General features: G+C 36.4%; 1 protein-coding gene across 4 annotated transcripts in view; it reads left to right on the top strand.

Moving 5' to 3' along the window:
• The window catches only part of LARGE1 (LARGE xylosyl- and glucuronyltransferase 1), a 342,290-nt gene that overhangs the window by 174,004 nt on the left and 143,342 nt on the right, over window positions 1-24,944 (top strand). For all 4 annotated transcript variants that reach the window (XM_087723118.1, XM_087723119.1, XM_087723117.1 and 1 more), the window contains 2 exons: window positions 2,682-2,805; window positions 23,844-24,015. In XM_087723118.1, coding sequence (XP_087579244.1) covers window positions 2,682-2,805; window positions 23,844-24,015 — 296 coding nt within the window. The remainder of the gene's footprint in view (window positions 1-2,681; window positions 2,806-23,843; window positions 24,016-24,944) is intronic.

Genomic DNA, 24,944 nt, shown 5'->3' with positions numbered 1-24,944 from the left:
CACTATTATTGTGGCAAGCTGGAAAGCAACAAGGGTTGTGACAGCAAAGTGATGCTTTGAAGTTGACACCATCACTGTCATATGACCCACAACAGAACTATTTTTAGGGGGTTGGAAAGAATTCCAGAAACCACTCCTGGTATGCGTGCTTTAACCTCTATCCATTCTCTTTCATATTTTGAGTTCTTTTTCAATTTTGGAAAGTCCTTTGTTGTAGCACTAAAGAGAAGTAAAACCACACAGACTTTTCCAGATTGGCTTCACAGAGCAAAAGTGATCCTTTAAAAATCAGTGGTTTTTTTCCCCCCAAACTTGGCAGCTTGAAGATGTGTGGACATAAGTTGCAAGTTTGAAAATTACTGATTTAAATTAAGCAAACAACTATGTAATGATTCTCTGTATTCCAACATCCCAGGAGAATATAGACAATTGACTTGGGTATCCATTAAGAGATGCTTGCAACGGAATCATTTTAATTTTGTGGATAATTTAAAAAAAATCCATTGTCCCTCTTTCTAATGTAACATTTTCTAAGCACCCTATCATGGATGAAAAATACACTTGGCAGGTACAGGTATTTAACTTTTTAAATTGTAAGTAAATGAGAGCACACAGTGATAATCAGAGGCTTGAGAGAAAGCTGTGAAAATGCTAAAGGCTAAATGGCCCATCTGTTTTCTTCTAGCTTCTACATCTTTTTATTCCTTCCCCCAAGTGGGAAGTCACACAGATATAAATGGATAAGCAGTACTCCTTTTTGAAGTGACCATACATCTTTATTATATTTTTCACGGATGCTTAAAAATTGAATGTATAACACCTGCATTCCAAACCAGTGTAATTCAGATGCAGATTTAATATTGCTAATTAAAAGTGTGATTACTTTGTCATTTTTAAACAAGATAAATATATATGTGAGATGGAAACATGCCATTACATATCCAATTTAATGTCCAAAATATTTGATCAAATTTTCAGTGATTTTGTGGAATGGCTTTCTAATCAAATACAGTAATTTACAACATAATAATGCTTAAAATCGAAGAGTTGCAATGGTAGCACAAATGTACCTTCTACTGCATTGGACTTTATATACAGCACAACACTTCTTAGCTTCTTCATTGAAAAGATCATAGCACCAATTCCTAAATGATATTACCAAAGTATGTATTGGAAATAGAAAATCCTAAATAGATTGCTGAAGAAAATTCAAGTCCTACTCATAGCACAATAAAAATATATTTGTGCAAATTGTAGGATAATTTTACTTACATATTTATAACATGTAAGCTGCCTAGAGTCACCTCACAAGGGGGATGGGTAGCATAAAAATTTAATAAATAAATCAAATTTCTTTGCCTGCTTATGCATTTTATTTTCTAAAAACATATTTGGACCTTCTACTAATAGTTGTGTATATAAAGGAAAGTTAATCCTAGGTAGTTAATTCCAGATTTTTTTTTCATACACTATTAAACTGCATGTATCAATATTTTTTCCAAGGCTAATTTAATTTGTGAACTTAACAAATATACTGTAAACAAATAATATAAACAATTTTTTAAATATAGAATTTGTAAAATAAAAAGTCCAGATGTTACCAAGGAGGTATAGTACAAGAATTATTTTTATGGCTTTTGATTCCATGTTACATTGGTGATTAATGGTGGAAGCATTTAAATTGGTATATATTTTCTTCTATTTGGAGCTGTATATAGCTGTTAAGTCAGGGGTGTCAAACTTGCAGAGTCATGGCAGCATCATGTGGCATATTAGGACTTTCCCCCCCTGTGCTAAACCGGGCAGAGGCAGCGGCAGCATGTGACACATTTGGCCTGCGAGCCGCAAGTTTGACACCCCTATGTTCAGTGAACTATGTTACTCTTTCTCATTAGGGTGTAGTTCTTTCTTAGCAACAGACTTATTTAATGATCATTCACAGTTACTTTGATGATGAAAAAGTAACTTGCCTGACCTACTCTCGAGTTGCCATAGGCAGGGGGATGGAGAACTGGGGCTTACAGCTGCATTGAGGAACTTGCATTTCAGTCAAAGCAAAGCACATTCCAGCTGTCAACATCATGGTCATCTCCAGGGGGATCCACAGTGGCTGGAGGAAGTGACTTATGCAACCTGCAAAATTGCTTCATTGAGGAATGTGACTGATGACACAAATTGGGAGGAGGGGAAAACAAGATCAGAGCCAAGATCAAAGTTGGCTTCACTTGATTCATGCCGACATGAAGCTCCTAATAAACAACTGGATTTTTTTGAAGCTTGGCTTGAGGCTCATGATTTAATTAGGGTATCAGTCAGAATCCTGATACTTTTATCATTATTATGATCATTATTACTATTGTTAATAGCACACTATTATTTTGTAAAAGTGAATGGACTCAGACTAAGCACTTTTGTATAATAACGGAAATAATGTATAAATAAAAATTGTAAAAAAACACATAAATTTGGGAGGGTATTAATCTTTGAAGAAGCAAATTGGATATTGTGAGAAATTTAACGGTAGCCAAATAAAATGGATTTTTTTAAAAAAAAAAACTAACATCATGTATTGCTGCTGTACATAAAGCAAAACATGAGTGATCTGCAAAGGCAATTATTTCTGTATAAATGGAGTCTGAGGCCTTCACCATTCTTCTTTCCTTCTCTCTTCTTTCCAACAGGCGGAACCCTCTTCACTTCCATCTCATTGCAGACGCTATTGCTAAACAGATCCTGGCAACCCTTTTCCAGACGTGGATGGTCCCTGCAGTGCGCATAAACTTCTATGATGCTGATGAGCTGAAGGTAAAATATAATCCAGAAATTGCTTCATGTTGAGATTTCCTTGTGTAATTACATAAATCTTGAAAACGGGAAACAAATCCATTTGGCTCAGAGATATAATCTGAATTTGTCCAGCTACAACTTCCTGAAATTGCCTGGGCTAAGCAGCTCTATGCTTTGCCGGCTGTATGCAACCAACTTAAAGGCCTATGCCTGCACTTTTTAAGATTTAGCAATTCAATTCCAAACTTAGAAATTCAGACAAAATTGTGCAGTATGGGAATCTGTTCATTAAAAAAATGCAATGAATTTCTAAAACAATTTTGCCTGCAAAAGAAATGCATTATAAAATATCAGTGTGTGCTAGCATACCATACAAGCATTCCATATACAATAAATCATTTCCTAGCTAAAAGTCTATAGAGATTCTCAGAGATCCAGATCATGTTGCCCCAAAGGTGCTTTTTCAGGAGGCAACTGGATTTTCTTGTTTTTTCTTTGGAGATGTTTTGCTTCTCATCCAAGAAGCTTCTTTAGCTCTAATAGGATTCCATTCCCCACTATCCTGTCAGAGTTGAAGAAGCTTCTTGGATGAGAAACAAAACGTCTTCAAAGAAAAAACAAGAAAGTTCAGTTGCCTCTTAAAAAAGCACCTTTGGGGCTTTCCTAGCTAAATAAAATTATACCTACATTTGTGAAACTGAAAAAATGCAGGATTTATTATCAGTAGTCCCCGTCCCACATGTTCTGTGTGATAAATTATATATAAAGACAAACAGACAGACATACTGACAGACGTATACAGTAGACCTAGGTTCAAATTCCCAGACATGAAGCTTGCTGGATAAGTTTGGACTAATGGTTTTCAACCAAATCTACATTGTTGTTGTAAGTATAAAATAAAGGCAGTTTTAGGAATGTCGTGCTCTTGGGGGTGATCTTTTGAAATGTATGATAAATTATTTTATCTAACAAGGTGCCTAACAAGGATATGGAATATATAAGCATGTATTCTAGGTTACTTTTAATTGCTGATGTTGTTTTTACATATTACCATACTTATCTCCATTTTCCATTATCATATTTTTATTTGAAACAGCAAGTCCTTTTTATTTCTGGCAATCTCAGATGTGCTTAGAATTGCAATGTTAGATTAGATTGTGGCTATTTACAGGTGGATTGGAAGCAATAATGTCATCCTATGAAATGGCTGAAAATACTTTGACATCTAAAGGCTGTGATAGTAATTTTCATGGCGTATCAAATCAATGTCTTGATTAAGATCCTGTAAAAAGCTAAAAACATATTTAGCAAATTGCTGTACTAATTTCCAAGCCACTCCACACATTAGAAGGAAGTGAAAACAGAATGTAATTTGAGAAAGTGGCAAAGTGAAGGATTATCTGTCAGAAAATACTCCCAGCTTAAAAAAAAGCACTCTAAATTTCAATTTAGTTTGTATATTAAGCAATGAGCAAATATTGACATAATTCATCTTCCTGCTGAAAACTACAGTTTGAAGAAAACTGGAACTTAATATGGAATTAATAGATCAAAATTATTTAATTAAGATGGAATGGAATCCAAGGTAGTTATGATTAGAATATTATCTTCTTTAAGAATCTTATGTTGTCTTGTAAGTTTCCCAGAATGATTTTCTCTCCAGGAACAGGGATCAGCTCCTGCTTAAGTTCACATACAGTACATCATTAGAAAAGATTTTTTCAGATAGTTTTTTTGGCTTCAACATGTATAATATATTTTGCTTTCTTCCAGTGTATTAGATTACAGTATCCATTACTTCCAAATGCCATGATTGGCCATGCTAGTTCAGGTAGAGAAAAGCTGTAATCCAAAGCATTTGAATAATAGCCTATTAGGAAGGGCATTGCACAGTTAATATTTTATCCAGAAAATGAATACAAAAGAATCTAGGCCTTGGACTAGATTCTCAGGTAAGCTATATGATGCTTCATGCATGGAAAATAAAACAATAAAGAGGAGAATACGTAGGATGTGTATGGTTTTTGAACATAATTGTCAAAAATTAATACATAAGAGTTCTTGCTTGCTTTTGGCTTTAGCACTAATTGCAGTTACTGTGGACATTTTTATTCCCAAAGGACTTCTGGACAATGGTCTGAATACAAATCATTTGAACCTTTGTTGAGAGAAGAAGCCTAGGGAAGATCTCCTTGATCAGATAACTTGATAAATCTATCTTGGCAATAGTCATAGAATCCTCAGAATTTGAGATTCCTAGTTTATGAATATAAATTAATCCTGAACTATTTTGGATTTCCAAATCGATTATGGATCAAATGCTAAGAGATCTTAATACCACCAGTATGCGGACGATACACAGCTGTATCTGTCCGCCCCGTGCCAACTCAATGAAGCGATGGACGTGATGAGCCAGGGCCTCAAGGCTGTTAGGGACTGGATGGGGGTTAACAAGCTTGTACTCAATCCAGATAAGACCGAGTGGCTGCTGTGCTTCCCTCCTACTAATTGGCCAAGTGTTCCATTTCTCAGGCTGGGGGGGTCAAATAGTACGCCCCTCAGATAGGGTCCGCAACTTGGGAGTCCTCCTGGACCCACAGCTGACTTTTGAACACCATTTGTCAGCTGTGACCAGGGGGGCATTTGCCCAGGTTCGCCTGGTACACCAGTTGCGTCCCTACCTGAACCGGGAGGCTCTCACAACAGTCACTCGTGCCCTTGTGACCTCTAGGCTGGAGTACTGCAACATGCTCTACATGGGGCTGCCCTTGAAGAGTATTCGGCGACTTCAGCTTGTCCAGAATGCAGCCACGTGAGCGATCGTGGGTGCGCCTCGATTCACCCACGTAACACCTATCCTCCGCGAGCTGCACTGGCTGCCTGTTGATCTCCGGGTATGCTTCAAGGTGCTAGTCATCACCTACAAAGCCCTTCATGGTATTGGATCTGGGTACTTGAGAGACCGCCTACTGCCAATTACCTCCACTAGACCAATAAGATCCCACAGACTAGGCCTCCTCCGAATTCCATCAGCCGGCCAGTGTCGACTGGCAACTACCCGGAGGAGGGCCTTCTCTGTGGCTGCTCCGACCCTCTGGAACGAACTCCCCGTGGAGATTCGTACCCTCACCACCCTCCAGGCCTTCCGCATAGCCCTTAAAACCTGGCTGTTCCCACAGGCCTGGGGCTAAAGACTTGCAGCCCCACTTCGAATGGTATGATTGTTGTGCTTTTTTTTAACTGTGTATGGTCTTTATGTTTTGTAACTTTGTCTGTCTTTCCCCTCCCTTGAGTTGTGAGCCGCCCTGAGTCCCTTCAGGGAAAAGGGCGGCATACAAATAAAGTAAAATGAAAATGAAATGAAATGAAATAATGATAACTTTTAACATAATTCCTTAATTATTATACGCCTTTGATCCTTAGCAAATGTCTACTAGCATGGAACTATAAAGATTTGACTCTTGCAAGCTTTCTGTCTGACCATCACTATCAGCAATATGGTTATAATAAACCTATTAATGATTCTGTAAAAGTAAAAACCTTGTTAAATCAATGTGATTACACTTGAATAAAAAAAATCAGGTGGTATGTCAATGAATTTTTTTTAGCCACTAAGGTTTGTGTAAGATACTTTACCATAGTTATTTTAATTGTTGTAGATTGTTATGCACTGTTGAAGATCCCTGTCTAATTCAGTATTGCAATAAATAAATAAAATATTGTATCCCCCTCTTTTTAAACAGATTGTTGTAGCTTTTTACCAGAAATATAGTTGACTATCTTAATGCAAACACTTGGATAGGCTTCGTGAACATTGAAAAGTTATGTTCCCTTTTCAAAGACTTATAAAATTAAGTGGAATATATTTGTAATTACAGATTTTTTTCTTCTTTATGTTTTTATTTATTGTGATTTTCTTCCCTTTTTTCTTTGTATGTGATGAATTGTACACTTCAAATACATTATTTTTTAAAAAATCTTAATGTCAGTTATTTTTTCTTTTTAATACTCATAAATCCTTCAAATATTTGATTTTAATCTTTTCTAGTCATAGAAAAGATTAACTTTAAAAGATTGACTTGTTTCTTCATCATTTAAGAAAGAATTCAGTTCTTTGAACAACTTTCTTGCCTCTGTTATTCATGAATTTATTATTGTCTCTTGTTTTGTTTAATACTTTATTTGCTCAGATTCATTTTTTATTCAAGTTGTTATGTGCATAATGTTCTATTAGCTACATTTTTCCCACTTAAATCTGGTTGCCTTTTATTTTCCTTTTACTTCTATGGCTTCTGTAAGCACATCATATAAAAAAGTTAAGTTCTAATTATACTTTTATATAGAAGTAATTTTGTACCTGTGTGTATGTAATTTCCATTTGAGTTTAGTTGTGTTCCCTTCTCCTGGTCTCATCTTCCATCTGCAGACTGTTTTTATTTTGTGGTTGGAAGGTCAGCCTTCTGTTCATTAACATTTGGGCAGTCGATGTCTTATCCTCAGCTAGAGACTTCATCTATTCATGTGCCTTATGGCCAGTTTCCATGATCAGTGCCTTAATGGGATTTTTCACATTGTGCCACAAAGCTTTTTTTCCTTTTAAGCATAATTGGATTGTGTTAGAAACAGTGAGTTTTCCCCATTTTAGCAACTAATTAGTTATCACTTTTGGCAATAGTACTCTTCTTATTCCAAAATGCAGTCAGTCCATTTGTTGTGTCAGTTTCAAAATATCAGTCTAGAAAATCTTATTATGATTCTTTTTTCATTTTTTTTTGAAGACTCCTTCCAAATTAATCACAATCCTTCCCTGAGTATACTTCCCTTGGTGATGCCATCATTTATTCTGGTCTTACATCTAGTCAATCATCTTCATAATAGCTTTCTAATTCTTCTTTAGAGTTTGGAGTTTCCTATTATTCCATTGTTATGAACTTGTTTGCATCTGTAGCCCAACGCAAATATAATTATCACCCCAATGTGATCCTATTTGGGTTTAATTTCAAATCTCTGTCCTTCTCTTTTTTAATATTATTTTCAGGATCTCTTTCAGTACAATATCATCATTAGTTATTTTCATGGATGTTAAGAAAACTACATTAAGAAGTCCAAGAACTGTCAATAATCAATTTTGGAAGACAAAGGATATTTCTGCCTGAAGACTTTACACCCAGTGGGAAATCTATGTACCTTAATAAGGCCAAAATGTTAGCTGTTTTCTAGAGCTAAACTAATTAATGAGTGGCTGTATGGGATGGGTGGATGGATATTCTGGTTTTTAGTTTTCCTTGGTTTTCCTTTGCAATTTTATTTCTCAATGGAGAAAAGTATTAAATACTTTTCAAGAACCCCTACCTTATTATGTTTGTGTTACTTGGGTTTTGGACAAAGAAAGATCTTTGCAACAAGTCTCCCTCATAGGAACTACTCGGAATATTTTTACCATAAAGAAATTGGGATTTTTTTATTAAAAAAAATCTATTTTGCATAGAACTGTAACAGGTGGGTTGCAAATCCTGGAGCTACTGGTTTGCTCATGCTCATGCACTTCTGAACATGCACAGAAGCATCCAGGTGGGTGGGTAGAGCCTCCCACCGCTGACTCTACCGGTTCACCCGAACTGGGCCAAACAGGGAGCAACCCACCTCTGAACTGTAATGAAGTAGACCTTGAAGTAGAGTAGGTTACGGTGGAGCATGATTAAATTATGGGAGTTTTATTTGTTCTTGGCATCTTGATTGCCAGATGTTAAGAAGTGTGGATCAGCTGCACATCCCTTCAAAGGATTGGAATGTGGTGGTTGGGTGAATGTATCCCAAGTGGTTTTGTTTTTGTTTTGCTTTCCTGTCTAACATTGTTTGCCAATTTGCTTGGCACTGCAACTAGAATACATTGGATATCTTTGTTTGATAGATTATTTGCCTGTTTTTTTAGCCTGAAAAAAATAATTTTGTGACCTTCCTATTCAGATTAGTATTTAGCAATTTACTTATTAACAGTTCCATTGTTTACAATATACTCCCAAGTTGCAAGCTGGGAGTTCATGTAAATTATTTGTTTGCTTATTTAATTATTTAAATAACTATTAGCATGGTCAAAATCAAGTTCTGCTTCAGACAGCCATAAATTCAAATAAGTTCAAGTATAAATAGATAAATACCAATAAGAATACCAAGAACTGAACTTGGTAAATGAGGAATGTTTTAAAAGTATAAGTATTCAGAGTGCTTCAAATCAAACATAAACACTACTTCCAACTATAAAGACAATAGGCTGTTTTAGATCTATAATAGAACACAACCCATATGAATATTTTTTTTAAAAAATTCGAAACAGTGCCCAATTTATAAATAAAGTCTCCTTTCTTTATAATCTCATATTTGATAGCAAACTTCAAATTACTTAATGGGACCATAGATTACATAGTCAAATTCTACAAAGTACTATAGTTACTAAATGGTAGTTTATAGAACAGAAATAGCAATAGCAATAGCAATAGCACATAGACTTATATACCACTTCACAGTGCTTTATAGCCCTCTCTAAGCAGTTTACATTGTTAACATATTGCCCCCAACAATCAGGGTCCTCATTTACCCACCTCAGAAGGATGGAAGGCTGAGTCAACACGGAACCAGTGAGAATTGAACTGCTGGTAGTCGGCAGAATTACCCCGAAGTAGTGCATTCTAACCACTGTTCCACTATGGCTCTTATTGCCACCATGGCTTTTAAACAGGAAATTTCCTTTTGTTTTTGTTTCTTTATATTTGAAAGAAAGTAATAAACTGTAGTAGAAGGTCATCTTTCATCTAGTGCTTTGAAAGCATCTATATGGTCTGGGCTAGCTGACATCTGTATGGATGCTGAACTATGGATTGCAGGTAATGCAAGATACTTCTGTTTCTGTTTTATTTCTGGAACAGCAATGGGAGAGCTGCCCACAGGCTCCAGCCATCTGACTTTGTTTCAAGGGCCCAAGGAGGGAATGTGACACCAATAAATTGTGAGTTCTAATTGGTTGCAGCACATCCTCCTGTTGTATCACCTTGAACAGCGGAAGGCTTATCTGTATCACTTCAGTATAATTTTTCCACAGACTGCAGCATTCTCTTCCACACATCTGTCACGTCTGACCTCTAGGAATCACTTACACATTTCTCCTTGGCTGCTGAGCCATTGCTGTTTACCACTTTACGTGGAAGGTACCAGTTAGAACACCTTAAAATAGGGGAGCACATGGTGCACTATTTTTGTACTGCCCCAATCAGTCAACCAAATCTGATGGTTAGCAATAAACATGAAATAAGCAACCATAGTAAAAGTACTTTCACATCTGCATAATATAGCTAGAAAATGTCTTCCCTATCAGCATCTGCTAAGAGAAAATGTCTATCTAAAAAGGATCTTTCAGGGTCTTCTGTAATATCAAGAGCAAAACAGCCTTATCTATGGGAGCCATGATTCACAGCATCGTGGCAGTCACAGCAAAACATGCCTACTGGCACATGTTCCTTTCACCCTATTGCAGTTTAGGATCCCACTGTTCTTATAAGATGGGTTGTATTTGGTAAGGCAGTCCCTAATATAAACCGGCACTGTGTTATACGGAGCTTTATAAGTAATCAGACACCTTGCATCCCATTTGGTCATTGTTTCAGAAATATTTCTTTATCTAAACAGAATAACACTGAAAAAGCAGTTGGGAGCAGGAGCAATTTTCAGCTTCCTGCCAGCTTCCTTATTAAGTTTGCTTGTGGGAATCTGGTAGAGAAGATCAGAAATCTTCCTCTCCCCCCCCCTTTTTTTTTTTTTTTTTTTTTTTGCAGGTAAGTGATTGCTGCTAAATGTGAGCGGGATCAAGAGATTGTGAAACTGGCTTGGAAACTTTCACAGAACATTAAAATCAAAGATCACATGACCATAGGAACAGCCCAGCAGTGCAACAGCAACTAGTAAAACTGAAGCATTTATTCTTTCAGGAGTCAGGATCCTGAATTTATAGGCTAGGCCCCCTGAGGCTCCTTGGTTCAAAAATTGTTGCCCTGTGATGCATTGTTTCGTCCAGTAAAAAAGGTCATGACAATGTGATTTTTAGTAGCTTTTAGATGATGAATACTTTGAATTGGGCTTGCCAGCCAAAGAAGGGTGTTGTGCTGACAAAAGGACATAGACAAGGGGAAAGTGTGGTAAGCTGGAGGCAGTCTCTTTGTTACCTTACTGAGACTTGGGGCTGGAAAAGTCCAAACAGAATGGGTTGGATTGAGATACCTACTTGCTTAATGACCCACAGTTCTCAATTAACAACCACAACTCGGACAGTGGGACTGCAGTTGCTGAGTGATGTGGTCATGCGATGTGTCACTTTACAACCATATCACTTGGCAATTGAAATCACTTGCTTTTCTTTCTTTCTTTCTTTCTTTCTCTTTCTTTCTTTCTTTCTTTCTTTCTTTCTTTCTTTCTTTCTCCCTGTTGCACAGCAGAAAGATTGAAGAGGAAAGGATTTCAAGAGAGTATGTGTTTGCATAGCATGTCCACAATTCCCACCACCAGGCTGTGATACAATTGCATTGCCTTTGATGTATATAAGAGGCTAAGCAGGCACTTCAGCATTCCAAAAGGCAGGGAATGGTTAGGAGGCAAATTTAAATCCAAAGTGTGAAACTGGATAGGCTTGTGTGTTTTCCACTTGGAAAGCACAATCGTGGCCATGTAGTGACCATTTCACTTAGCAATGAAAATCCCTTTCCCTATTAAGATTGTTAAACGAGATCTTCCTATATTTAGAAATAATCAAAGTGAGAAGTTTTATAATGACAAAATTATGTTCTCCTCTTCTTTAATGTGCCAGTTTTTAAAAAATTAAGTATGCTGGCTTTGGAATAATTACTGTTTTAAACTTGCCTTTTTTTAAATACCGTTTCTAAATGCATGGCTGCTATAGTGCCGCCCTGAAAATTGAAATAACACTATTATGCAAGATAACCTTAATTTAGAGTATGGTCATATTTTAAAATAACAGTGCTCTTATCTAAGCTGGAAGCAGAAGTCAAATTTCCTATTCAGACTTGAAGTAGTGATGTGTGAAAGTCATTCTCATCATGTGTAAATTGCATCAAGAAAAGTTTAATGTGCTTTTCCAATATAAGCAACTACTTTTATTATACTTTTTTCCTATGCTATTTCAGAAATCAAGTTTCAATTTTAGATTACATCTGTCCAGGGAATAATTCCCAAATATAGAAATCAAATAATACTTCTGTTTAATTTAGCAGTATGGCAATCATATACAATTCTGAATTTTACTAAAATACAGATGAACTGTAGTAGAGAATCCTGCTGAAGTTCTACACATAGACAGGCTCCCAGAGATTTTGTTATCTTAATGTAACAGGATAAAGCACATATATAATTTGAGGGTGCTTTTTTTTCTATTTACTATATCTATGTATTTGTTGGAGAGATTTAAACTGCTTCTAAAATGTATATTGTGTCATATATATTCTTTTATATAATTTTCAAGGGAATCCTAATGTAATCCTCCTATATACTCTACTAATACTTGTACTTGCCTTATTTTCCTAAGAAGAAACAGTTGAACAATTCTTACTATTAGTTCTAGAAACCATCTGTCTGAAAGCAATCATTAGTCAAAGCATGAAATAAATGTTTACTTATGTAGCTACTGTTGATCAACAGTGTCTGGATACTAACCATCTCCCCTTTTTCTGAAAATGTAACTTTCATTACTATTTAGCTTTTCTGTATAAACCAAGCTTTGCTACGGATCATTCCAATATACCATTTTATTTTTAATTGCAATTAGCTATGTATTGCAAATTATTAAATTAAAACATAGTTAAGGGTCACCCAGATACTGAATGTTAATCAAGTCATTATCTTGTATAACTAGAATAGCAAAAAGTTTCTTTTCAGGTATGTGAGGACTGCAATTCGCAGAATTCCCAGCTAGTATGGGTAAGACTAGTATAGATGAATGATAGCCAGAAATTACATTGTGATACGTTTTTCCTTTTGAAAATTATCACCAAAGAAAGCTTCCTAATAACTCCTGGAGGTTGGAAAGTGATCTGCTGAAATTAGTCATTTTCATCAAGGGGAAAACTAGATTTCTATAATCTAGTCTATTTATCTGGTATAATTTTAATTTCTCAAATTGTTTGAAATTGGAAAAAGGGGAAAAGTATAGTTTACAGTGGCTGCAAATAGTTGTTCTTATGGTGACATAAACTCCACTCCTTTTCTACATGTACATGATATCAGAGAAATTCCCTAAACAAACTGATCTTGCAGCAAATCACTACAATGTTGCTTTTGCCATTCTGGTGAAAGCATGATCCTGTGAACTCCACTAGCAAATGATAATGCATTATTCAAGGTAATGATGAGAAGAGCACAGAGCAATACATTGGCCACGTTCAGTTAATGTTTTATGCATGTCTTTTCATTATCACCTCATAAAATGCATGTATCTTCATGTATCTGGTTGGTTCTATGGAATTAAAGAGTATTTTTGGATATAAGTTAAATATTATGATCTCTTCTTTTATAAATTGGGTATATTATTGAGGCATAAAGAAAGGATAACTGATAATATCAGTTCATTTTATACAATTCTTTGAAAGATAGATTAGAACATAGAAGCAAGCTAAAATTCTAATCCCTTCCTCTGACTAGCAAGTAGAAAAACTAATTTATAAAGGTGGTCTGGATATTCATTCTTTCTCTAAAAAAAGCAGTGAAGGTTTTGCTTATTATATATGTATTTCTAATTCCCAATGCAGTTATTCTAATAGGAGAAATCTGACAGCAACATGATTAGCATGTTTAATGGAATAGGAGTTTCCTTTCTAACTTGATTCTGATAATCAAGTTACTGCTTCCTGGATTAGGCATAGTTTTAGAGGGTTTTCAAAGTTTTTATTTTGCTTTTTTGTTGTTTTTTCAATATATAGCCTAACTTTTGTAATTATGATTCAGAAATGAAAGGGAAAAATATTTGAAATAGGGTTGTGTTGGTCTTGAGCAGCATTTTTTCAAACTTGATGACTTTAAATTGTGCAAATTTCAACTTTCAGAATTCCCCTATAAGCATGTGGAAGTTCATACATCTCAGAGTTGCCAACTTTTAGAAACACTGGCCTAGAAACTAAGACAATTCACTGATTCTAACCAAATAGCTCATAGTTATATATTGTGGAGTAATTCAGAAGAGATGATCATTTTTACAGAGCAGACAGATATAAACTTGCTTTGTTTTGGTTATTCCAGAAAGCCCTCGAAAAAAAACCTTTTTTTTACTTCTTCGCATTGAAAAAAATGTCATTGTTGCAGGTAACAGAACACCTTTGTAGTAAAGGGAGATAGATTCAATGGCTGACAGATCTATTTTCAAGTAAAGTATTTCTTGCAATGCAGCTGCCATTGCTTTTTCCAGTCACAACATATTGGGGAATGGAGAACTTGAAGGTTGAGAGCGAGCTTAATTTTACCATTTGTGACATCTCATTGACACTGTCCCACATTCTGAGCAAGAGAGAATCATGATTTATTTTAGAGGGTGGGTATGTGTAAAATGAATTAATCTATACTGCAACAAAGTTGCAATAAAACATGGAAATATTCCAGCAAATGGGAAAGAGCATCTGGAGCTTCTGTGGTCACCTGACCTAAAGTGCACAAATATATCTCTATTTGGTATATTTCTTTCCTTTGTATATCTTAGATCACTTCCCATATCACAAAAGGATTTGCATGTGGAGTTTCACAGCCATTGAAAATATTGTGTGTGTTTTGATCAGCTGTCAATTACTGGTACATGCCTTCTTTAGCTTTAGATACTTATCATCTCTATTGGAAAGAACAGTCCACTGGGGACTGAAGTACAGATTGTCTTTTTTCACTTGGAGTCTAATATATATATATCATAAGCAGAACTGGTAACTTTTAATTAAGGCAGTTTGAACTAAAAACTCAATACTTTGAACCAATTGGGATACCCTGCAAGGAGAATCACTCATTTGATTGCTGTCTCTTTGCATTACCTTTTATATATTTTATCACTGCATTTTATCCAGGAATCAGATTATGTATTTTATTTTTCCTTCATCTTATTGATAAGGTCAGAAAATAAAAAAATAAATAAAATATTCTATATGTTTTGTCCAGATCTACACCAGCATCTTTTTCATTCCCTTTCAAAAAAAAAAATCTAAAAATTTAACAGTATCTTTACAGATTCCACTGGAATAGCGCTTTCTCAGACAAAATTCTTTCTTAATTCCAACACTTCCATATTATCTATTTTTCTATCTCTTGATTATTTATTTTGTTTTTTGAAATTTCCTTTTTTGTCTCTAATTTGTTCAATGTCTATTCTCATTTATATTATAGTTTCTTCAAATTTTGTATTCATCTTTTCTCTCAAATTTGCAAATCTTCCTTCATTCTACCTTCAAGTGAAACCAGGCCTATCTTAATACATATAATCCTCAATTTATAACAGTTTGTTTAGTGACCATTCAAAGTTACTGAACGGCACTGAAAAAAGTAACTTAGCACCATTTTTCACACTTAATACCCTTGCAGCATCCCTATGGTCAAAATTCAGATGCTTGGCAACTGACTCATATTTATGATGGTTGCAGTGTCCTGGGATCATGTAATCACCTTTTGTGACCTTCTGACAAGCAAAGTCAATAGGGAAGCTAGATTCATTAAATAACTTTGTTATTAACTTAACAACTGAAATGATTCACTGGCAAGAAATGTCATAAAATGGGGCAAAAATCACTTAACAACTGTCCCGCTTAGTAACAAAAAATTTGGGCTCAGTTGTGGCTATGGGTTGAGGACTATTGGTAGATTCAGTTACTGATGCAATCACTGATGCTATAACATTCTTCCCCAATTCTTCAAACATTCTTTATAACATTCTCTGGCATAATTCTTTGTTGTTGTTATTTGCTCTGTTTATCTCCTTTCTGAGATTTTTTTTCTGATCTCATGGTAGTAGTTACGTCTCTATTTTTATTTATAACCCCTAGAGCAAAAAGAAAAATCTGATCTCTTTTTTAATGAAAACCAAATAGTTGTCCTCTTTAGCAAGTTTAAACAGTTCTAGTTCCCACAGATATATGTATTATTTATATAATAAATCAAAAGTACTTTAACAATAAAAGTCAAAATTCAACTGTCCCCTTAATCCTTTTTAAACTTTCTTAACTCATGTTCTTGGCAAATTTTTTGTTTCTAATTATTTTTGGGTTCTTTTATATCTTGTAATTGTTTTTCTTTTTTTCTTTTTCTTTTTGCTTTTAACTTTAATCCGTGTTGAAAGATCACTCAGCAGCTGTTTTAGTTGTTCTGCTCCTTGGAAAATTTCTGTAAATTTGATAATATAAATGTGCCCTACTGTCCTTAAACAGGCTCCACATGAGACTGTGAGCTTGGTTACTACGTCTTTGCTCTAGCGCTGTATGAATTGCCCACGGAGTCCCTCCAGATTCTCAGGTTTCCTCACAAAGAATTGACTTCCAGAGCAAATGTGGGAGCTCCCTGGATTCTCCTTGTCTGGAAAAGCCTCACTGGTCCAGCTTGCTTTCCAGTTGTCAGTCTCGCTTTTCAGACCTGTGTTAGCCCTCTATCAGAGCTGCAGTGGTTAGAGTGCAGTACTGCAGGCTACTTCTGCTGATTACCGGTTGCCAGCATTTTGGCAGATCGAATCTCACCAGGCTCAAGGTTGACTCAGCCTTCCATCCTTCCAAGGAGGGTAAAATGAGGAGGACCCAGATTGTTGAAGACAATATGCTGACTCTGTAAACCACTTATAGAGGGCTGTAAACACTGTGAAGCAGTATATAAATCTTTTTTTTTTAAAATTTAATTTAAAACAGGTACAGCATCTTTCTTTACATCTGTAGAAAATGTATCAATCAATTACAGATAGGTTTTGGTACATCTCCTCCACAGTCAACCAACATAACTCATATTAACTCAAGCAGTATATAAATCTTAAGTGTTATTGCTATTGCTATCTTCTCCTCTTGGAAGCCACAAGAATTAGTAACTTTTAAGATTTTTCAATATATATTAAGCATGTGTGCTTTCTGTCTCATATTTTTTTTATAAAGAATATATTTACGAAAATGAAATGGTTCACGAGCATGATCCTAAAGGTTCTTTTAGAAGTACATAAAGAGCTGATAACACTGCAGTTTTATAAGGATTTCTGACTTAACTTAATCAAATACTTTAAAAATATATCTGTGAAAATGTCACATTAAGGTCAGGAACAGTCCATTTCAAATGACTCCCACTGAGTTTAATTTAAAATCAAATTAAATGTGACATTCATGTTGTTTGGGCTTGGACAGTTAGTTGTGTAATGTTGTTTTATTTTTATCAAACTGCTTCTTTGTAGTGAGACCAAATTTGTAGTTGGGGTGGGGAAAACTAATGCTGGCCCTGGCTGCAGCCCCCATTCTATTGAACATTCTCATATTTCCTACTTGCAGTAGGAATAAAGCTCCAGCTGTTGCCAAAGGAAACTTTTCTTCCATAGCAAATGGCAGATGTGAGGGCTTTATTTAACACTGGGGTGACAATGAAGCAGAGATTTAAAACTTTCTTCCATCCACTTCTCCATCTGGCTCTTTCCCTAGATTTAATTATTTATTTAAATCATGCACATGCATACATCACATAGGCTAGTAAACACACAAGCCGAGTTACACAAAGACACTTTTAATTTTGCAAGTCTTGTTGTAATATGAGCACGGTGAAATTATGTTACATGGAAAAAAAATCTAAGGTGACCAATTTGCTGCAGCTTTTATTTTAAAAAAAATCTTTTTGTTTCCATATAAAATGTTAAATGAACCAGACTCACTTTCTTAGTCAAATAGCAATAGCATTTAGGTTTATAGACTGCCATATAGTGCTTCAGAGCGCTCTCTAGGTGACTTATAGTGTAGAGCAGGGGTGTCAAACTGGTGGCATCACGGCGGCATCACATGACATATCACGACTTTTTTCCCCTTCGCTAAACCGGGCATGAGTATGGCCAGTGCATGATGCATCTGGGCTGCGGGCCACAAGTTTGACAGCCCTGGTGTATAGCATTATTTGCATATAGCCCATAACAATCTGTTTCCTCATTTTACCATTCTCAGGGGATGGAAGGATGAGTCAACCTTGAGCCCTAATAGGATTGAACTCCCAGAGTTTGCCTGTAATACTTCACTTCAATCAGTGTGTCACCAGGACTGTTCTTCAAATGCAGAAGGGAGTCTTGTTAAGACTTTGTAGCACTTCCTTTTAATATATTTAATTCAAAGCAATAGTCAACTGAGTAAAAAGCATTTTTTAAAACTGAAAAATAAAGTTATGCATTTGCATATTAAATGAATGCTTGTGCACTTACTCTAAAGAAACTGACTTTAAACTGATAGGTCCTATATGATCATAGAATGTCAGTGCTCTGTTGTCTAAAGCCAGGATAATTTGTCTTTTGATATTTTGAATTTACATTTAATTTGAAATTACTCTTAATCCAACTTAATAATGCAAGTTGGATAGAGTAGTGGTCCCCAACCTTTCCAGCTTGGCGGATCAGAGGAAGCAGTGGCGGAAGGGTGAAGTGGGAAGAGGGAAGGGTTTTGCACATGTGTGCACCACTTTCACAAATGCCACTTTGTATATACATGAATGCATGCTTACCCACCACTTCCTCGATGTGCTCCCGAATGGACTGCAGCATGGACAGTTGGGACCCCTGGGATAAAGCCAGGAAGTAAATGAAATTGATTTTCAACTGCTGAGATCTTCTTTTACCATAATTACACATAGTCCTCAAGATACAATATAATTGAGCCCAAAATTTATGTTGCTAAGTGACAAACTTGTTCAGTGAGTTTTGCCCCATTTTGCGACTTTTCTCACCACAGTTGTTGAGTGAATTCTTAAAGTAATAACAGGATTGTTAAGTAAACCTGGCTTCCCCATTGACTTTGCTCATCAGAAGTTTGCAAAAGGAGATCAAATGACCCAAGGACACTGCAACCATACTAAATGTGAGTCAGTTGTCAAACATCCAAATTAGTTAGTTAGATTTATTTATAGGCCGCCCTTTTCCCTGAGGGGACTCAGGGCGGCTTACAATCAAAAAAGGAAGGGGAGTGTAGGACAATACAAAAAAGAAATGTGCACAAAATAAATTAGACAATAAAACTCAACATTCACTCAGCATTCGGGAGGGGCAAAAATAAGATTATCCCCAGGCCTGACGGGCTAGCCAGTTCTTGAGGGCTGTGCGGAAGGCCTGGACGGTGGTGAGGGTACGAATCTCCACGGGGAGATTGTTCCATAGTGTCGGAGCCGCAACAGAGAAGGCTCTCCTCCGAGTAGTTGCCAGTCGGCACTGACTGGCGGATGGAATACGGAGGAGGCCAACTCTATGCGATCTGATGGGACGCAGGGAGGTAATTGGCAGAAGGCGGTCTCTCAAATGTAAATCGCATAATTGTAGGGATGCTAAAATGGTCATAATGTTAAAAAAAATGGTTATGTCATTGTAACTTCAAACAGTCATTAAATGAACTGTTGTAAGCCAAGGACTACCTGTATTTGCCATTAAAATATATGTCATAGTGCTAGTAATCATTTTGCTCGATCCAATATAGGAGCATCTTTTCCAAAATAGACCATTATGATGTTTTAACATGTGAATGAATGCAAGAGCCAACTTTCACATTGAAATTCAGTTCTATACTCAGCTCTGTACTAATTCCACAAACACTTAATAAAACCATGTTTCAACTGGTTCCTCCTTGGGGATAAGAAAGACTAAGTAACTGTGGTATAATTGATGTCCAAAGCCTTCCTTTTTCATTATGTTCTTCTAGATTGGTTGTGTTCCAATCTAGAATTCTAAACTAATAAAACCAATAGCTGTTTGAAAAATCTGAGTTGCATTTCCAAAGCAACTGAAGGATGCCCAATATCAAATTTCAAAATGCTAATGCTTGTTCCTATTGGTCAGTTTCATAAAAGACATAGACCATATTGTATATGTAGCCATCGACTTGTAACCACAATTGGGGCCAGAATTTCTACTGCTAAAACAAGGCAGCTGTTAAAGAGCGCCTGATCTTATCCTTTTTGCCACAGATACTGAGTGAATCATTGCAATTGTTGAATGAATCCATTTTCCCCATTAACTTTGCTGGTCAGAAGCCAGGTGTGAAGGTTATAAATAACAATCACATAACCCTATGACACGGGAATCATTGTAAATGCATGCCAATTGCCAAGTATCCAAATTTTGATCACAAGACGGTGGGGGTGCTCAACAATTATAAGTACCAATAAAGGAGAATATTTATAGTTCAGAGTTGGAATGAGGGGTCCTTGGAGCTGATTGAGCTTCCTTGTTTACTTGCAGATGTTTCATTACCCGAGTAGGTAACATCATTAATGCTAGTCATAAATGCAGGGATTGGTTACTTTTTCAAGTCAGTTGTAAGTTTACATGGTTGGTAAAACAAAGTGTTGTGAGTCGACAATTATTAGTTAACTACATATGATTTAGTTGATAGTACATCAAAATTGCCACCCCACAAGAGGGTTGCAATTTCTTCCAGAATGTGGATGGAATCTATTTTCCACTTCGATGTTGTAAACATTTTTCTTTTATTTAAAAAAAAACTCTCTATTTTCCATAATGCTGTAAGAAGGGCCTATATCTGTATCCTTGAAAGGCATCATATTCATGGTTCAGTGAAGTATCCTTGAAACTAAAATACCATCCCAATGTAAAGTAGACGTTGCTAAGGATATAAAATGCTTACACTTATTGCAATTTCAGGTTTTTTTCTAATTCATTTCCCTAAATAAATACAATGACAACTTTTAATGAAAGGGATCAAGGAAATTGAGAAAAACTGAATCATCCGTGAACAAGTGTTCTGCCTACATTCACCCCTACCTATATAAATACATTAACTTGGCAAATACTATGATTTAGAAAGATTTATTTCTTTGTTCTTGACCTTAGCAATATCGTTCAAAATAGGATTCACAGGGATTGCCTCTCAAGATAAATGCATCAGTATTTGCCAGTGAAATACTTTGTAAGAAAATGTAAAAGCAATGAAGACGTTTGTTTTTGTGCCTTCACATCAGTTTGCCTATGACAGTGATGGCAAACCTTTTCAGCACCTAGTGCCCAAACCAAAGATCCGTGCGTGCACCAGAATGCTGAAAACCCAAAGGTCAACTGGCTGATGTGCATGTGCATGCCAGCCAGCTGTTTTTGGCCTGGAAAATGCCTTAAAAAATGCCCTGAAAACCACTCCAAAAAAGCCTGAAAATGGCCCAAGAAATGGCCTGGGTTTTGGCCATTTTCAAGTCATTTTCTGGTGCTCCAGCAACCACGAAGACCAGCTGGCCGGTATGCATGTGCACGCCAGAAACCAGAAGAGCAGCTAGTGATAGCGTGTATCCCACAGAGAAAACTCTGTGTGCCATCTCTGGCACGTGTGCCATAGGTTTGCCATCCCAGACCTATGATGACCATGTGGAGACGTTCCTAAAGGGTTTTTTTTTGGGGGGGGGCAACTTTGGTTTTTTTTTCATATTTTTAACCACCCGTCTCTCTCTCTTTCTCTCTCTCTCTCTCTCCCTTCCTCTCTCCCTTCCTCTCTCTCTCTCTCTCTCTCTCTCTCTCTCTCTCTCTCTCTCTCCCCCCACTGTTTGGGAGGGGTTTGCCTTTGCCTTCTTCCTAAGACTTAGAGAGAAACAGAGACAGAGACAGAGACTTGTCTAAAGGCAGCCAACAGGATTCGTGCCTGAGGCAGAACTAGAACTTACGGCCTCCCAGCTCATTTAACCACTTCTTCAAACGAGCCCTTTTTATAAGTTGCAAGCACCACAATGTATAATCTACTTCTGAGTAAGGGGTGTGGTGACTAAAACACTTACAATAAAATTGGATTCAGAATTCCCATTGCCAAGGAATGTGGTTGTAAAGCACTGCCACATTGCTTAGCAGTCACAATCCTTGCAGTCCCGGCTTTCCTCATTAACTGAATCCCACGGTTGTTAGACGAGGCAACTTCCTGCCAATTTCTCTCAACCAAACTGAGTAAGGAAGCTGGCAGGAGCTTGCAACTCTCAGGTAGGAAAGTGACTGCTGCTGGGTGAGGAAAGAAAGATGTGGGGGACAGTTGGGGAAGATGCACAAGAGGCATGGCAAGGCTCAGGGGGGCTGCATGATGGTGTGAGGGTATGTGAGAGGTGCAGTGCAGGTTAAGGGGGTGCATAAAAGTGCAAGGGATTGCATGAGAGGTGTGCCACAGGCTGTGGAGAACATGCAAACATGCAAGGGAGGGTCTGGCATGAGTCATGGAGAGCATGTCAGGTGCACACATGTGCAAAAGGATAGATAAGTGTGCAGGGAAGTCACAGTGAGAGTCAGGTAGGTGCCTGAGGTGGAGAAGCCTTATCCCAACAACTTAGGAACTTTCCTGCCTACTTCCCCATTAACTTTCTAGAGAAGGTGGCAGAGAAGGCTGAAAATGGTGATTACAGTATGTGATCGTGGGTTGCTGGAATAAGTTGCCAAATGCCCAGATTGTTTGAACCAGTTGCCAAATGCCCAGAATGTGATCATGTGGCCATAGGAATGCTGGGATGGCGAAAACTCTAAGGACCATTCATAACCACAGCACCATTGTAACTTTGGACAGTCACTGAACAATTGGTCATAGGTTGAGGACTTCTAATATCTTTTACCTTTGAGAGATAAGATGCTAATAATGTAGTCCTGTACTTGTTACTAGAGCAAGCAGAAATATTTTCTACCTAGTGAACACTTATTTGCCTCTCCTACACATTTTTATTTTCTCTTTTTTAAGTCATGGCTTAGCAGTGCTGTGACAAACCCAGAACATTCAAATTATAGTTTTTAATCTCCAGGTTGAGATTTTAGAGCACAAAATACAAAAAAAGTAAATTAATGCAATTTGGTGACATACAATTTTGGCCTACAGTTATTATGCCATCCTAAAATATTGTTGAATCTTGTTGCTGCTTTTAAGTCTCAGCTATTCTTGGACTCTACATTCTACAATTACCCAACCCTGTGAAGGAGATGATTATAATGTTAATACCTGCTAACTTTGTTGGAACAATCCTGGAGATAAAAAATAAAGTCTCATTTTACCAAAAAGAAAAATATTTGTTGCCCGTTTCATCTGCAATTTCCATCATTTCTCATTCAGCATTTCACAAATCAACCATTTTTAAAAAAAAATTAATTATATGCTTTGGTTTGACTCATGTTTTATTTTAACATTTTATGCCATCTTTCAGGATAGGAAAGCAATTCAAGGGGATAAAGTAAAATATAAAAATATGAAGTTTACATTTACATATTAATACTAGTACTACAGCATAAAATGATTCCAACTCAAAACTAAATCACAATTTGTAGCACATAATATCAGATAATAAAAGATAGCAGTTTAAAAATCCAGCTAAAAATCAGATAGAACAAAAAAAAAAAAAAAAGATCAAGAAGCAGCCAAACATGTGTATCTGGAAAAGAAAAAGTGGGCTGCTATTAAAAAGTCTTCTCCGTTGTGATGGAGCTTTAAGTGGCATCGTTTTTGGCCCTTTTTGAAAACTGAAATAAATGCCATGAGTAGCAGATTTTGAACAGAGGTTTAATGGTCCAAACACATTTGTAGAGTGATAAGATGAGAGATTTTCATGAGTTAAAATCACAAATATATATCCTTGTTCCCACTAAAGTTTTGCTGATGCTGAGATGTCACTCTGGATATTTCAGAAGCTTTTTTTGTTGGTGGAATAAAATTAACTTTGGAGTAAAACGTTGTATCTCAGTTCTCCTGCAGTGATCAAGAATATGTTCAGCATTCTGCAAAGTGCTATTTTGTCATTTCAAAAACCAGCTTGTCTGAAAGTATTTTGCCTTCCTCTTTTCTCTCTTCCTTGTCCTTTCTGGCTATTAGTCTGAAGTGTCCTGGATACCCAACAAACACTATTCTGGCATCTATGGACTGATGAAGCTGGTTCTCACAAAGACACTTCCCGCCAATCTTGAACGAGTCATTGTCCTTGATACTGACATTACCTTTGCTACAGACATTGCTGAGCTTTGGGCTGTCTTTCACAAGTTCAGAGGTACTGTAATGCCTTTATTTCTTATTATTTGTGCTAATATTCAGAGTTTGTAAAGTTCTTTGCTGTTTGAGGAGTCTGTGCCCTTGCCTGCTGTTATTTACTACTTCTAGACTGTTACCTATAAATTTACATTACCACAGTTAATTAGAAAACCTCTGGGAGTGTATTTATACATGAGGTGTCTCCAGTGAGGAACAGCATAAATAGTAAGGTGTGACTATTTACAATTGCATGTACTGTTGTTAGCCACTATTGCATCTAGGATTGCAGTGATTATTATAATGGCAAAACTGATGACTGAAGGAGGAGGATCAATTCAAAACTGGTTGTAAGGACAAGAAAACGCAATTACAGAATCAGAATGACAAAATGAAGTCAAATTACTGAATACCATTCCTGCATTGTCTTGCATAGCAAGTAAAAAGTAGACCTTTAAGTGTAATGCAGTACCTTGCTGAAAACTCATCATAATCAAGTATTATTAGATTAAAATCTAAAAATGGAATAGAATTTTTTTTTTCATCTCTTCACCCACTTCCCTATAAACCCATGAATATTTGGGGATGCCAGAAGGCTTTCTGGAACATATTTTTCAGGAGTAAATGGAAAATCCGCCTCGCACCCTTCTTTCCCCAAATCACCTTTTTCTTACATACACTCTCATAAAGTAGTAAACTGTTTTAGAGAGAATGAACAAGGGTGTTTGTTGGAATTGTTATCAATTATTAATTTTGTTGGTAGTAAAAATATCCACAAAACTGTTCCAGCAAAGCTATCCAACTATACACATTATGACCAAAGAAATGTTTTTATTCCCAAGCCAACATCCTCTCTTCTGCCTTCTTTAAAAAAAATAAAGTTCTATAACTAAAAAGACAAGTGGAATTGAACCAAAGAATAACTGAGCATCTAGAAGAGTATAAAAGCAA

The sequence above is a fragment of the Thamnophis sirtalis genome, unplaced genomic scaffold (assembly GCF_051295495.1).
Source record: "Thamnophis sirtalis isolate CommonGarterSnake01/CBP01778 unplaced genomic scaffold, rThaSir2_p1.2 scaffold_9, whole genome shotgun sequence".
Classification (NCBI taxonomy): Eukaryota; Metazoa; Chordata; class Lepidosauria; order Squamata; family Natricidae; genus Thamnophis; species Thamnophis sirtalis.
The sequence above is the reverse complement of the archived record's forward strand: the minus strand, read 5'-3'. Positions and strand labels throughout refer to the sequence as shown.